General features: G+C 40.7%; 1 protein-coding gene across 1 annotated transcript; it reads right to left on the bottom strand.

Annotated features, from left to right (window-relative positions):
- Positions 1-1,331: 1,331 nt before the first annotated feature.
- On the bottom strand, positions 1,332-12,403 carry SMIM28 (small integral membrane protein 28). The gene is made up of 3 exons (XM_030317117.1): positions 12,333-12,403; positions 6,337-6,487; positions 1,332-1,724 (listed from the first exon to the last, which is right to left on the bottom strand). The coding sequence occupies exons 1-3, from the start codon at positions 12,401-12,403 to the stop codon at positions 1,332-1,334; spliced, it is 615 nt and encodes a 204-aa protein (XP_030172977.1).
- Positions 12,404-12,795: the final 392 nt, after the last annotated feature.

Below are 12,795 nucleotides of genomic sequence, written 5' to 3'. Positions count from 1 at the left end.
AGGGAGATTTAAATTCATTCCAAACTCAGCTGGGCTTCTCCTGTTGGGAGCCTTCGTGCCCAGCCAAGAGCACGACCCGAAATTCCACATTAGCAATTGTCCTAGAAAATCGGGTGCGCTAGCCCAGGGCACAGAGGCTTCTCACCCAAGCTCTTTTATGAGGTCTTTAACCCCAGACACGTTTCCTAACCTCCCCGCGTTCTAGTTTTGATATCTGTAAGGCAAGAGTTTGGACCATATGATTCACGAGGTCCCTGTTAGAGCTAATCTATGTCTTCTTACCATGGGACCCAAAATTTGGACCTTTACTTTCCAACGTTAAACCAATATCTACTCTCTTACTCTATTTGGGGAAGGCCGTATTGAGCCATAGTGTCCCTAAGATGATGTGTGAAAGCAGCAACTCTGTCCTGTCCTGCCACAGCGCTGACAACCACGACGTTCTAGTGTGAGACGTTCCCACACAACAGCCTCCTCCTTTTCCTGCGCTAGGAGACAGATCAGAACACAAGTAAGCAAGAGCTACACCGGGCAGGAGAGAATTCCAGAGAGCTTTATTATTATTGTCTTTTTTTTTTTTTCAACGTTTTTTTGTTTTTTTTTTTTTTTTTATTTATTTTTGGGACAGAGAGAGACAGAGCATGAACGGGGGAGGGGCAGAGAGAGAGGGAGACACAGAATCGGAAACAGGCTCCAGGCTCTGAGCCATCAGCCCAGAGCCCGACGCCGTGCTCGAACTCACGGACCGCGAGATCGTGAGCTGGCTGAAGTCGGACGCTTAACCGACTGCGCCACCCAGGCGCCCCTATTATTGTCTTTTTTAACTAAAGTGTTTGCAAATGTCTCCACTTTCATTCTTAATACTGAAACCTACCTTACCATTGTTTACACAATTGGCCCCTGCAGTTCTAGAGAGGTTTTCCTTCTAGAACTCACTAGTGAGACCATAAAACCCTGAAAAACGTGTGTAGGCAGACACATTTTATTTGGTGGCAAAAGCAGGCTCCTGTGGCTGATCGATGTTTTTCTTTTCCTTCAGACCTACTTCCTAGGCTGACTAATAATCCTAGTTTTTTCTCAACTCCTGTAGCACTTTCCTGTTTTTCTCAGGGCTGTTACATGTTTAGGAGAAATTTTCCCTACGGAGCGTGACAATAGCTAACCAGATTGACATTTGTCAGGTTTCACCCCCGGCCTGAAGCGCCTGATTCATGCTGGAGCCTGCCAGGCAAGTGCAGGGAAGGTCTGGAACCCCCCTACCGCTCCCTTCCCCGGGGAGTGGCAGGGTGGGGGGCGCTGTCTGTTAGCTTGAAATAGTTCCCGAGAGCAGTTTATAGTTGCTCCTCCGGGCCAGGTGACCCCTCCTGACGCCGCAGGCCTGCATCCAGAGTCCCTGCCCCAGGGCGGGTCCTGGTGGCCTCTTCGTAGGAGGGTGGTGAGCACGTAGGAGGGTGGACGAGGGCCGCCTCCCAGGGCAGCGGGGAGTAAGGGAAGCCAGGCTCGCCGCTCCAGGGGAGGCCGGGCCGCAAGTCCGTGACCTCTCCCGCCGAGGTGGGGTGCTCTGGGAGGTCGATGCTGAACACCTGCCCCCGGGGCCTAGCGGCCTTGCAGTGGCGGTACAGGAACAGCAGCAGAAAGGCCAGGAAGAGCAGGATGGTCGCTGGAAGAAGGATGCACAGGAAGGGCTCCACGTCGTCTTTCGCGGAACTTACCTTCTGGGTGCCCTGCAGTGAGGGAACAGAGCTGGGTTAGGAGGAGAGGAAAGGAGAGTCTCTTTCCTTTTTATTCTCAGCATCATTCCCACTCTGAGAATCACTGTCGTCATTTCTTTATGCCAATGTGCTGGAGCCCGCAGGAAATAAAGCGAATTTGTATCATGAAGTAGGAATGCGGATGTCAAAAATACACGTTGATGGTATCCTACGCTATTTCATATTACAGTAGGAGAGTAGGTTTTAGTCGGTAGGTCCACCCCTCATTCTTTGAATGGCTGCTCTTAACTATTTATGCACTTACTTAATTTAGAACTAGCCCAATGATGTTGTATTGCCGCACAAAGGACCATATGGAACTTAAATCCTTTAATGCTGGCCTGAATTCTGACATCGTTATGTGTTCATGTCACGAATAAAGAATATTTGAGGGGGTGGCTGGCTGGCTGTCTCAGGCCTTTACGCATCTGACTTCAGCTCAGGTCATGATCTGGTGGTTCCAGTGTTCGAACCCCACGTGGGGCTCTGTGCCTGGAGCCTGCTTGGAATTCTGTGTCTCCCTCTTTCTCTGCCCCTTCCTCTGCTCACGCTCTCTCTCTCTCACTCTCTCTCTCTCAAAAGTAAATAAAAAAAAAAACATTAAAAAAGAGTATTTGAAATCTGAGTTAATAGCTAATGTTTATGATGCATGAGATTTTAAAATTCCTTCCATTTGTTTTTGCGATATTTGTAGCATCAATATGGAAACTTTGAATTCTTTAAAGAAAAAATTATATCCTATCGTAGCCTAAAATTTCTCTAAGTGACTGTGTAGCAACTAATTTGCAGCCAAATTCCTGCCACGTGCTGAAATTCATGCAACATGCTGGTTTATATCTGTTCAAAGGGGAAAAAAGCCTGAATTGAGCAATTAAGTCTAATGAATCTTATAATCCTATAGAAAACAAACAACCTCCCCACCCCCTAAATACCCTACCTACTCTAGGATGTTATTAAGCTAGACATGAGAGGATTTCTGCAGTGTCTGTATGCTGAGATAGCAGTTATTTGTGAGCTCTGTCTGGTATAAACACTAATTGTCTGGTTATTTTCTTAGAGTAAAATCTTTGAAGTGTAAGCATATTTGGTGCTTTGCTGTTATGATAGTAATCCTCTGCAGGGCTTCCCGTCTCACAGCCAAACTTCAGTGGAAACATGAAATTAAATATTCTTGAAAGTTCACTGGTTAAAAAAAGATTGCAGATAAATTCTTAAGCAACCTAGAAGGTATTGATTTTACACTATTAGCTCACAAGGTAATGATGGTTCTCGAGGGAGTAAATAAGAGCCATGAAATGATGCTTCAACAGCAAGGTACAAAAGCAATATAAAAAATACTGTTCCAAATTGCATACACACTGCTTTCAATAAAGCTGCTAAGAAATAGTGAGGTATTAAAAAAAAAAAAAACAAAAAAACCTCTCTGTTATATAACTCATACAGCACCAAATGTAATGTTTGTATCCACTATTACAGAAGAAAAAAAATTAAAGCCTTATATTGTGTTTCAAACAAACAAGCAAAATACTAAACTCTTTATCTTCTTATTTAAAACAAATTATAATGTCCGTTAGCATGATGGATGGTTCTCTATCCTCTTTCTTTCTTTCTTTCTTTCTTTCTTTCTTTCTTTCTTTCTTTCTATGTTTGTTTATTTTTGAGAGAGAGAATATGAGTGGGGAAGGGGCAGAGAGAGAAGGAGACACAGAATCCGAAGCAAGCTCCAGGCTCTGAGCTTTTAGCACAGAGCCTGACGTGGGGCTCAAACTCAGGAACCACGAGATCATGACCTGAGCTGAAGTCAATGCTTAACTGACTGAGCCACCCAGGTGCCCCTCCCGGCCCTCACTTTCGATCTGCAGGTGTCTTTATGTCTAAAATGAGTCTCTTGTAGGTCACATATAAATGAATCTTGTGTTTTTATCCATTCTGATACACCATGTCTTTTGATGATAATAAAACTAGGAGAGTTGAGGGTCTTTCCTTGATTTTGGGGGTGAGAACAACTATTTTGCTGACCATGACCTCTTAAGACACTGGCTCATCTAGTGTTGTATAATTTTTTTTGTATCCTGAAGAATTTACAATTATGTGTGTTATTTTGGTACAAAATTAGATAGTTTATTTAATATTTATATTGCCAGATAGTTTGTTCTTGGTAAGATGTAAGTTCAGGTATTTTAGCTTAAAGTGCATAAAAATTAAAAGTTTTGTTTTTGTTTTTGTTTTGGAGTGTGATAGCCCTGGCTTTGAACTCTAGTAGGACTTTCTAATACCTGAGTGACCTTGGACCATTTATTTGTCCCCTATGGGTCTGGGTTTCCTTCTCTGTGAAGTGGAAATAGTAACATCTTTTTTGGACGGTTGGCATGAGAATTTAATGAATCAATGTGTGTAAAGCACTTGGTGAATAATAAATATTTATTTATATCTCAGGGACTCACATGGTCAAATTTACTAGAAAATAAAATACTAAAGATAAACAGAAGTCTAGAAACGTACTGCTAAGGTTAGAAAATATAGTGAACATTAAAAAACCTAGCATTACTACGTTTATATTATAATGACTGTATTTTTTCAGAAAAAATATTTTAGTAATATATTTTATGTATGTGATATATTTCTAAATTATGGGTTCTTTCTGTTTTCTTATGCATAATCTAATTTATCAAAACTACTAACTTAAAATCTGTTGTGATATAATACGACTTTGATTACAAAAGCCATAAGAATAGATGAACTCATAAATATAAATTTACTACCACGAGTAAAAAACAAGTTGGAGTCAAAAGCAATTTAACTATGTTGAGATTTTTTTTCTAGACGAATCAATAAAAATGTTAAAACTGTTATCACTTTTGGTGCTTAAAACAATTATTCTTCAACCTTGATAAACTTGGACTGTTTTTGCATAACTCAATTTTCTTCATTCTCCATCAATGATATGAATGATAATAGTTTCTAAACAGTTGGGGCCATCAAATTTTAAATACTCTATTACACTCTCTAAGTTCAATATGCATAGAATATAAAGATACTTAATGTTCTATTTAAAAGGTTTTGTGTGATAGACACTATTGTTTACAACTATGCCATTTATGGTATTTTCAATACTCATTGCATTTTTTTACAATTAGTTTGCAATTAGTTGCAGAATTTTGGAAAGGGAAAGGACATAGTCCCTTCCTGTAATCAGTGCTTCCACTGGTTGAGTCAAATGTATCCAAATATAAAGTGGCACTAAAAGATTTATCTAAGATGGCAAATTAGGACAATTTCTTGACATAAAGAACTCCTTTTCTAGCGAAGAGAAGCACAGAGATACGGAACAAATTTATGATATCCTTAGTTTTCTCTTTCACTAATTGTTGGTGTATTGGTTCAAATTGTTTTGGATTTTTTTTTTTAATGCAAAAGGGTGCCTACTTTAAAACAATTTTTTTAAAATGTTTATTCATTTCTGACAGAGAGGGAGAGAGAAAGAGTGTGAGAGGGGGAGGGGCAGAGAGAGAGGGAGACACAGAATCCCAAGCAGGTTCCAGGCTCCGAGCTGTCAGCACGGAGCCCAACACAGGGCTCAAAGTCAGGGACCCTTGAGCTCATGACCTGAGCCAAAGTCAGACGCTTTACTGACTGAGCCTCCCAGGCGCCTCAGGGATGTCTGCTTTTTCAGTCAAATGTTTTAGTTTGTTAACTTCCCTCAAAGTTGTTTCTTTGAATATTTCTCTGACGTGTCTATTGATGCAAGAATTTTGTTATTCAGGGAACGTCTCTAAAAATATTCAGTCAAAAGTGTAACTGTTGAAGGATATACAATCATAATTATATATGCAATTATAAATGTAAAATGTAAATATAAATATATACGTGAGTATATATAAAATACATCTAAAATTTCTTTCTGGAAGAGGTAGTTTGGGAGGACTTAGACACCAGTCTCCTCAGCTGATGTTCCAGACGAGAAGAAAATAGGTTGGTTTCCCTCTTTTGTTTTGGGGACCACAGTATCCCTTGTTTCCCTCCTGATGATAAAATCAATTGAGTCCTTAGGTTTCTACAAATATTTTTCCCTAGTGCTGCCTCAGGTTGAGGCTTCTTTGGTGACTTCCCAGGCAAAGCCAAGCCGCTGGTGTTTCTTAGAGACAAAAGCCTGCCTGACCCCCCTGCTGCCCTCCCAGAGGTAAGATCCGTGGCTTCTTCCAACACTGTCCCCTCCTGACACTGCCAGAGAGCCGCAGGGGGGCCTCTTGTTTCCTGTGTAAAGAACAAAGTCCTAAAACCAAGGTCCACAACTCTGTCGTCCCCTCTCCTGCCCTCAGGTTATTTCTGGGAGAAGTCTGACCCATCACGTGTTCTTGGAACATCCCTGTGGCAAGTTTCACTTGAATTCATCATTGTCAAAAGACGGGCAACTTTCACGTTACTTCCCCAGACCGTGCCAGTCCGTGAAGTCAGCTTTCTGTCATCCCCAGGGAGTAAAATGCGGCCACTAAGTTTTAAGATCCTACGGATACAGGCATTGTTGGCTTTAAAACTGACCAAGATCCTTTGGGGGGAAGAAAAGGCTTAAGTCATGGGTACAGACCTGCAGCTGGGTTTCCAGGAGAGGTAGGCTTGATTCGCTAGTTAACCACTCATGTGTCCCCCTGCCAGCGTGTCCATACTTCCTCCAGCTGCTGGCCATCAGTCCCCGCAGGTTTGCATCCGACTGATGCACCGGCCACCCTTCTACCTCGCTGCCCAGATTTCAACAACACCGCCTGCGCGCGGCCTCCATCCAGCTTGGATGTGCTCGGCTGATGGCTGTTGGTAAATTCGTTCTTGGACGAGTGGCAACCAGGAGGAGAAACCAATCAGAGAGACCTCCCAGGACTGACTGTATTTAAATTCAGTGCCTCCGCATTTGTTTCTGTGGCCTTTCTCACGGTAAGGATTGGCATCAGATGTCAGACGTGAAATAGATTTTGGACAGAGGACGTCTCTGCATTAGCATTGTTACAGTAAAACTACCCAAGCGGAATTTCCTTTAATTATTTCCGTGTTCTATGACACAGAGAGAAGGGGTATTCGGTAGAGAAGCAGGACTCCTTTATAACATTTTAGTGAATTATTTAGATGAAGGATGTTAATGACAAAGTTGTACAGAAGCCAGACACACAATAGCTCAGATTGTTTGGAAGAAATATTTTCTGGTTTCAGTTAAAAAAAAATTACCGATACTTAAATAGTATTTCTTTTGATTATCTTGGGAACTTTATAAAATTATACCAAGCTTAAAATAAAAAAAAACTTTCAATTTGAACATTCACGGAGGTAATCTTGGGATGTTTAATTCTACGTGTTTATGGAGAATTGAACGCTTAAGACGTGGTGGTTGGATTCTCTTTCTTTTAGCAGAGTGAACGTCAGTTTCAAATATTTATTCAAAATACTGCAATTCAGTATTGCAACTACCCACATCCTGACCTAAGCATCATTTCCATACAAGCAACTGTCATGATGCTAAAATGGTATCTCTTTTTTAAAAAGTTTATTTATTTATTTTGAGAGTGTGTGTGCACACGCGCGCACACACACACACACACACGCACGCACACACACGCACGAGCAGGGGAGGAGCAGAGAAAGAGAGAGAGAATCCCAAGCAGGCTCCATGCTGTTAATGCAGAGCCCAACTAGGGGCTTGAACCCATGAACCCTGAGATCATAACTTGAGCCGAAACCAAGAGTTGGACACTTAACTGACTGAGCCACCCAGGCGTCCCTGAAATAGTATTTCTTAACTATGATTACTATTTTTTTCTTAAAAATTTTTTGTTAATGTTTATCTATTTTTGAGAGAGAGAGAGAAAGAGCCCATGTGTGGGAGGGGCAGAGGGAGAGAGAGAGAGAGAGACTGACTAACTCCAAAGCAACTCCGCTCCGACAGAGGAGGGCCGGGTGCGGGGCTCCAACCCACGAATCACTAGATCATGACCTTAGCTGAAGTCGGATACTTAACCAACTGAGCCACCAGGTGCCCTATTGTTTTTTGTTAATTAGGATTCTCCAACATTGGCTCATGGTGGCCTATGAATAGGTTTCTGGGGTGAGGTGGTAAACTCAATACAGTTTTAGATAGATCCAATTTTCTTAGGAGGAGCCCTAGTTTTCCTTACTCTTCCAAAGACCGCTGCCCTCCCTGATGAAGTCTGGCTCTTTGCCAAACTTACTTGTGGTAAAAGTTTTCACGAAGTTTCCCAGGGCCCAGATCAGTATCTTAGTGTGGAACTCCTTTGTCACTTCATCCTTTTATTTCTTCTCATGGAGTAAGTTGATTTTGTGCTCTTAGTTACATAATTGCCTTGTTCAGCTGATGCATTCCTATTTGCAGCCAATCCTGCATCCCCACGCTGTTAAATCCAGAACACCTGACCTGTTTGTTTATTATTTGCTATTTTGCGTGTCTGTGGCTTTGCCAGGACTATGTCCTCAACTCCTTTTCTACCTTATTACGTAAATACTTTCACTTCTGGAGAAGCAAAGTGGAAATCTGGATCAAAAACATTACGTATGCATCTGAAATGTTGACCTTCCTCCGGCATTGAATGAATCGGATAGAGATTCCTGCTTTTATGGATACATTTTTGGGGACCAAGAGAAACAAATCACACAAGTAAAATGTATATATCAGAAGGTGATAAATGCTCTGGAGGAAAAGAAGAGGAGCAAAGTAAATGCGGAAGGAGGGGGGCTTTTAAAAGGGGAAGTCAACTAGGACCTCAGGGCAAGTGATATTTGCACAGAAAGCTGAAAGATGCAAGGGATTCAGCCATGAAGTTATCAGAAAAGCATTACAGACCAAGGGAATAGCCAGTGCAAAGGTCCTGAGGCAGATACATGCCTGGTAAGTTCTCAGAATGACTAGAAGTTCAGGGTGGCTGTAGCTAGGAAAAAAGCAGGAGACAAGAGAGAGAGGGAGAGGGAGAGGGAGGGAGAGAGAGAGAGAGAGAGAGAGAGAGAGAATACGTGGGAGGTGTTAGGACAGCATAGAGTGTAGAATTTATAGAGCATTGTAAGAATTTTGGCTTTTACTCTAAGAAAAACGGAGAGGTCATGTAGCATTTTGAGCAGAGGAGTGACAAGATCTGACTTCCATTTTTTTTTTTTTAATTTTTTTTTTCAACGTTTATTTATTTTTGGGACAGAGAGAGACAGAGCATGAACGGGGGAGGGGCAGAGAGAGAGGGAGACACAGAATTGGAAACAGGCTCCAGGCTCTGAGCCATCAGCCCAGAGCCTGATGCGGGGCTCGAACTCACGGACCGCGAGATCGTGACCTGGCTGAAGTCGGACGCTTAACCGACTGCGCCACCCAGGCACCCCTGACTTCCATTTTAAAAGGATAACTCAGGCTCATCTGTGTTTGAAATAGGTGTAGGAATTAGGACAAAAGCAGGGAGGCCAGCTAGGGGCTCTTGTAATAATCCAGGGAAGAAACACTGGACCAGAGTAGTAGCAGTGGAGGTGATGACGTTCTAGATAGATTTTTAGGAATAGACCCAACAAGATTTCTGAAAGAACTGAAAGTGATGCAAAATGGGGGAAAAGAAACCAAGGAGCATTCTGTTTTAGGCTCGAGCAACAGGAAGCATGACCACTGGATGGGGCAGGTTATTTGGTTTTGGTTTTACATGAGAGGAATAAAGATTCAGAATTGAGTTTGGACATGCTAAGTTTGCAATGTGTGGGAATTGGGTATTTGAATTTGAATTCAGGATTGAGGACTAGACCACAGACAATAGTTGGAACCCATTGTCAGGGAGTTGGTATTTAAAACTACAAGACTTGATGAGCTCACCAAAAGAATTAAGATCAGTAGGATGGGGAGACAAAGGGAGTGGCCAGTCAGGTGTAAGAGAAGCCAAGAATGTCTGGTATCCTGGAATCCAAGGGAAGACATGTTTCTAGAAAGAGGGAATGATCCTCTGTCTCAAAAGCTACTGTGGAAACAAGTAAGATGATGGATGAGACTTACTACTGAATTTAACAAAATGGGTTGTGGGGAAAGGGTGCCATTGGTTATTTGGACAAGAGCAGTTTTGGTGGTGTGGCTGGGGCAAAGCTTGAATGGAATGGTTATAAGAGAGAAAAGGCGGAGCAGAACTGGAGATAGTGAATATCAAAAACCTTGGGTTATTTTTGCCTGAAAGGGGAACAAAAGAATGATGCAGTAGCTGCATAGAGAGGTAGTGTTCCATACCAAAGTAGAGTTACATACCAAAACAGAACACGTTAATAGATAACAGAGAAAAGAAGCCATCAATATATGTCAACCCTCAGCAATTCTACTTCTAGGAATTCATCCTTAGGAAATAATCTGAAAAAAATTTTAAAATAAAAAAAAGAGTTTGATGAATATTCAAAGGTATTTATTATGTTATTGAAAGCCGTTTTAACACACTTTGAATGTCCATAATAACAAACAACAGGAAATTATTAAAAATCCTACAAAATGATAATTGGCTAATAAGATATCCACATATAAAGACAGATTATCATCTGAAAGTAAGTACCAGAAAACTGTAAAATGCTTACCACATATTAAGAGAAACTTTTCAGGAAATTGCATCTTCATTATACATTTTAATGTCTCTGCATATCAAAAAAAGTCAACGTTAACAACGGTATTTTTTCTAAGTGGCAGAAATATGAGGTTTTTTTTTATGGGACTATGGTTCTTTTGCTGATCAACATTTTTAATTTTTCTATGAATATAGATATTCTGTTTTCAAGAATTACCAAGACTCCTTGGTTTTCTGGATCTGCTGGTTTGTAGATCAGTTGGGCCCAAGGGAATTTGCTTTAGCTGTTTCACATATGTGAAATAATGGAGGGGTCGGTAATGGAGGAAAAGCCCCTGAAAACTCATGGTAGGGGAAGATTGAAATGAACTAAAGATGCGTATAGAACAGTAGTGTTTTTTTCCCACAATTCTAAATTAGGAAATACATTTGAATTTTAGCAAACTAGTCAGCGTACTTTCTCCAGATGCGATTATAGGAATCAAATAAGCTTCTATTTGATTAGGAGGACTGAAAACGAATCAGTAGACAACAGGGAGCACTGTGATGAATCATTCTGCCAGAACCAGAGTTCCATGGAGACCAGGGGTTCACCCAAGGGTCAGTTCTGGCCTTGGGTTTTGTCAACTTTGTCCCTGGTCATCTGGAAGGGAAGAGACCCAAACAATGTGACTAAATCCACTAGCAATATGGACCGAAAGAAGATGCGCCAGAAATGATCTTTTAAAAAAACAAGTATGACGATAAAAAAGGAAAAATTACTGATATGAAGTTTATTTTGGAAAAATATGAACACTTGTGGAAAAGGAAGATTTCCATTTTGAACAAAAGATTAAAAGAAATTTTATAAAGCTACAATTGACATAAAACAGAATCTTAGCGTTCTTACGGGCAGATTTTAGTGAGTCTAAGCTCAAACATCTTATGAGTTCAGTTTGATGAATTTTGACAGTTTATTTACCCCTGTAATCACCATGTAAAACATATAAAATACATAAAACGTTTCCATCACTCCAGAAATTTCCTTTCTCCTTCAGTCAACTATTTTTAAATTCCTACCTACAATGGAAGAATATTTTTAAAAATATCAATTCTTCCCCCAAATCAGAAAGCAGGATATGAACTGTATGAGCTTACTGTGTTCTCTAGTCATGAACTTGGGTCTTTTCAAATATTTGGCCTTTAGATCTCTATACCTAGAATCAAGGAAAATCTAGATATAATTAAAGTAGAATAATGATCACAAGGGGCTCCTGGGTGGCTCAGTTGGTTGAGTGTCTGACTTTGGCTCAGGTCATGTCTTGCAGTTTGTGCCTGCTTCAGATTCTGTTTCTCCCTTTCTCTCTGCCCCTCCCCGCCAAACCTCTGTCTCTGTCTCTCTCTCTCAAATATAAATGTTAGAACAATGTTTAAAAACATAATGATCGCAAATGTTTTGAAATTAAATTGATACTGTTGAATTTAAAATTGGAACTAGGTAGGTGGATGCATTTAGATTAAAAATCTTCATGTAATTTGTACATATTTTCTTTGTTCATATATATGACAGGGAGTTGGGTGGAGGAACCCCATTATTTAATGCCTAAACTGTCATATATTATTATATTATCTATTTTTTTTTACAACTCTGAATTATAAGAATTATTTCTAAATTTGCAGATTGGGAGATGAAGGATTCAACAATTTTTTAAAATTAAAATTAAAAATTAAATAATAAAAATTAAACAATTTTCCAAGGTTTTCCAAGATTATACAATTCCCAGAAATAAGGTCTGGATGTAACCACACCTCACTGTGAGCAAAGGAAATTTAGGATAATGGGGCTGTTCCTCTTTTCATAGGTGTAGTTGCCTTAAACTTGATGCGAATCCTAGAGATGACAAATGTTGCATGGTTATAAAAATGAGTCCTCATAGGAAAAATCAGTTGCCTTCAAACTCCTATTCTTTCTCTAGCATTGTTTGTGCGTGCGTGTGTGTGTGTGTGTGTGTGTGTGTGTGTTGACATTTTTCCTGACTTGCCTCTATCGCCATCAGCCCAGACACAGTCGATGACCACATCTTCTGCCTGCTTCTGTGCTGTGTACATGCTTTCATTAGTTTATAGGTTATATTCTGGGTTGAAATGGCCCCAAAGTCTTTCTCGACCTCACTAATTGAAGATGAACAATTGTTTTTGAAGTCACGGTCTCTGAAAGCCCAGTCCAGTCCTAACATTCAGTGGGAACTCAGATATTTGCTTTGGGAACTCAGATATTTGCTACTGGAATCTCCTTTTACATGCCATCTGTATTTCTCTATTGACCACTGTCAGGAAGATGACTTCACCAGAAGATTATTGGATTGCATGTACTTAGAATATGAACCCGGGAGCGACTGGAGCTACATCTGGGTACTGGACTCATTTCCTGCTCCGTGGAGGTCCCTATTCAAACTCCACAGTGCTGGCACTTGAATCAGTGGGTCGATACACTGGGCTGT

Source organism: Lynx canadensis, chromosome B2 (assembly GCF_007474595.2).
Source record: "Lynx canadensis isolate LIC74 chromosome B2, mLynCan4.pri.v2, whole genome shotgun sequence".
Classification (NCBI taxonomy): Eukaryota; Metazoa; Chordata; class Mammalia; order Carnivora; family Felidae; genus Lynx; species Lynx canadensis.
This window is presented reverse-complemented; position numbering and strand designations above follow the sequence as displayed.

What these genes read in the sequence shown, in the direction of transcription:
- SMIM28 (XM_030317117.1), bottom strand. Translation starts at nt 12,403, where the DNA reads ATGTACACAGCACAGAAGCAGGCAGAAGATGTGGTCATCGACTGTGTC. An exon ending in GCTGATGGCGATAGAGGCAA is followed by an intron (nt 6,488 to 12,332) that starts GTCAGGAAAAAT and finishes AAATCTGGGCAG; the next exon opens with CGAGGTAGAAGGGTGGCCGG. An exon ending in TCCTGGAAACCCAGCTGCAG is followed by an intron (nt 1,725 to 6,336) that starts GTCTGTACCCAT and finishes CCCTCACTGCAG; the next exon opens with GGCACCCAGAAGGTAAGTTC.